General features: G+C 31.2%; 1 protein-coding gene across 1 annotated transcript; it reads right to left on the bottom strand.

Annotated features, from left to right (window-relative positions):
* Window positions 1-976: 976 nt before the first annotated feature.
* Window positions 977-1498, bottom strand: LOC115961947. Its single transcript, XM_031080835.1, has one exon. It carries the CDS (start codon window positions 1496-1498, stop codon window positions 977-979), a length of 522 nt encoding a protein of 173 aa, XP_030936695.1.
* Window positions 1499-3446: the final 1948 nt, after the last annotated feature.

The raw sequence follows: 3446 nt of genomic DNA, 5'->3' as shown, positions 1-3446 counted from the left end.
AGTGGGACCCATAGTTATGTGAGAGGGAGGCGAATGCATTTATGGTACTCCGAGAATACTACCCAATAATTACCCCTAATTCTTATATGTAATGTAACAAAAAAATTTGATAGAAGTAGAACTTTATTAGTAGGACCCACAGTTATGTGAGAGGAAGGTGTATGCATTTACAGTACCCGCAGTTATGTTACCCACAGTTATGTTATATTACTATAAATTTAATTAGTAAGACCCACAATTATATGAGAATGAGACGTATGTATTTATGGTACTCCGAGAGTACTACCCAATAATTACCCCTAATTCTTATATGTAATGTAACATAAAAATTTGATAGAAGTAGAACTTTATTATTCTTTATTTTATGTTTTTTTTTAATTCAAAAAACAATATGTATTATTATTCTTTATTTTATGCTTTTTTAATTCAAAAAACAATATGTAATCAAATAAAATAGTGGGGAAAAAAATCATAAATAGTTGCATAAATAGTCTATTAAGATCCTTCAAAACGTTCTACTAAATGCAATTAGAGGCTTAGAGCAGTATTCAATATAAAAAAACAAACAAACAAAAAAGGCAACTAGTGAAATAACAGGCTCGATTTTAATTAATACCCTTGCATTTGAAGACATCACACGACTTATAACTATAGCTCACCATAAATAAAAGGGAAAGTTGAACTAGAAATAAAAATGCCCTTCCTTCTTCAATTTTAGTCAGTATCATACTCCTTTAAATGTTACTCTACCATTATTATTAAATTCGAGTCAACCAAATACAATAGAAAGATACAAGACACTGTTCAGTGAAAAGTTTTATTTATTCAATTGTTGCTGCGCTGGAATGCAAGCCTGCAACTCGTATAATTCAAAGCAAAGAGAACGAATAAAATGAACGACAACATATATATCACATAATTTACAAGGAGTGCAATTTCGTTGAGAGTTGTATTCGGACATGAGCATATAAGGTCCTTAGGATGGTGTAATGGACTTGTGGTCAAGGCTTTTGTCAAATTGTTGCTGATCAAAGCTAGAAGAAGATGATCCTCTCTCTTTGTTTGTCGATCCAGATTCGCCTTGGGCAGACTTAGCATGCAAACCTGCATGACCAAACTTCTCATTTTTGGCAATCCTTTCATCAATATGCACATCATCGTCAATTGACAATATCACAGACTGTGTTCCACGGGGACCCGGTATGATAGCCTCCCTAACCTTCTTATGTTCATCTACGTGAATAATTTCGACTTCTTGAACTGCCTTCTTCTTCTTCTTCTTGAGGAAACAAAAGAGAGCAGCCGCAAGGAATGCCAAGAAGAGAAGACTTCCAAATGAGATGAACACAATGACTATTACTGTGGGATGGTTGTCTGATGGTGGCGATGGTGGTGGTGGCGGGCGAACATGAGGAGGCGGTGGAGCTCTTGGGTGAAATGGGGGTGGTGGTGGAGGGAAACGTGGGACATTGAAGTCATTGGTTTGAGGAGAGGCCATTTTAGCGTCAATAGATAGCTTGAGTTGATAGATTGAGTTGTTGCTAAATGGGTAGGAATTGAGCTCCTATTTGTAGTGTGAGTGTTTGGATTAATTTTCTAGTTGGAATTCGTAGCAAGTTTTTAGTGACTTGAACCCCATTCTAAGAATTGGTATGGTTTGTTTGCATTGGAAAACACTTCTTTCCCACTAGTTTTTGTTGTTGATGAACCCCTATCATGCTGAAGATGTCAGTTGGGGGACTGTTTATAAGAACTGAGAATTTCACAGTAGAGAGTGTTGACGTAAGCTGAAGTCAATCTTGCCCTGTAACCATATCTGTTAAAAACAAAAAATTTTGACAAGTGTCACAACAGTACAAAAAAATAGAAAAAGAAAAAAAAGAGTGCATCCAGAATGCAATCCAAATCAGCATTCATGGATCACAAGTTCCACTTTTCCATTCTTCTCAATAGAACCATATTACTGGCTACCATTGTGATCTTATTTCCAAAAATAATTTTTTTTAAAAATAAAGAAAAAGGCTAATTTATGAAAGAAATATTGTTCCAAACTTTCAAAGGTAAGAAAAGTTAGTTTCACACAGTAGTGAAGTAATTTGTGTAAGTGTAAAATTTTACAAAAACTTCTTTTCATTCTTATCCTTTTTTGATATAGATATAATAGAAATTTATTAATAATTACAAATAACTGTACATTGGTGGTGGAATCTCCTCCAACCACATATAATCCCCACCAAATTTAAAGGAAATGACAAAGATTTCTAATCCATACTAATATATTCCAAAAAAAAACAAAAAAACAAAAAACAAAAACAAAAGGATTGCACCATTTTATGATACTACTATTAAGAAGTGTTTTTCAAATTCATTGGAAAACCTCTTGAAGATTTCATCTCAATTAACGAGTGTCTAATGCTTCGTTTGGGAGTTTATAAAGGAATGAAATAAAATAAAATTAGTAAATTATAAAGAAATGGAATGAAATGAAATTTTTTAAAATTATAAAATGAAATTAAGTAATATTATTATTGTTTGGATGTTTTAAAATAAGAGAATCGAAAGAAATGAAAGGTAAATATCATTATTTTGGAGTAACATAGAGAGAAATGAATGAAATAATTTTATTACAATATTACTATTAGATTCATATTTTAAAATAAATGGCTAAATATATAGGGGTGTTTTTGAAGTTTCAGTGAAAATTTCATTAAACTTAATTTCATTATCTCTAATTCCTCCTAATTTTAGGGGAATGATAAAATTGATATTTTTAGGGAATAGAGAGAAGTAAGAATTTCCTCATACCTATTTCATTCCCAGTTATTTAAACTTACATGTAATGACAGTAAAAAAAAAAACTTACATGTGAATGGTTTTTCTGTTTCCTCCATTAAAACTCTTAAATAAGGGAAATGAATAAATATTTTAAAACTATTTTTTTTTCATCCCCCAAATGAGGGCTAAGTGAACATGTGAAATTTTAATAAAAAATGTTCAATTATAAGCTATAACGCACACTTTTCTAAAAAATAAAATACACATGTTAATGATGTATTGGCTTATATACCTAAATTCATTATAATTAAATGCATCTTAATCACGACCTTTAGAGGCATTTATTAACAAAATATTCATTTTTGGTGATCTTCAATGCTACACTATATTTTTCGTTCATAAATTTCTATTTTACCTTCTCTCTTCTTCCTCTTCTTCTTTTTTTTTTTTTTTCAATAAAAATTTGAAACAAAGGAAAGCAATATTGTTAGGTTCTAAGACTTTAGGAACTAATGTATTAGAACTTCAATCTGTATATATTGGCAAACCATGATCGAAACATTTAGTCTAGGTTTAGACTTGCTCAAAGTTTGGTTTAATGTAAGGTTGGAATCAAGTAATTGCAGAAAATTACTGTTCAATTTCTACAAGGCTCGATCGATCGAAGAATA

This window comes from Quercus lobata, chromosome 2, assembly GCF_001633185.2.
Source record: "Quercus lobata isolate SW786 chromosome 2, ValleyOak3.0 Primary Assembly, whole genome shotgun sequence".
NCBI classification, from domain to species: Eukaryota; Viridiplantae; Streptophyta; class Magnoliopsida; order Fagales; family Fagaceae; genus Quercus; species Quercus lobata.
Note: the sequence above shows the minus strand (reverse complement) of the source record. Positions and strands in the feature narration are given on the sequence as shown.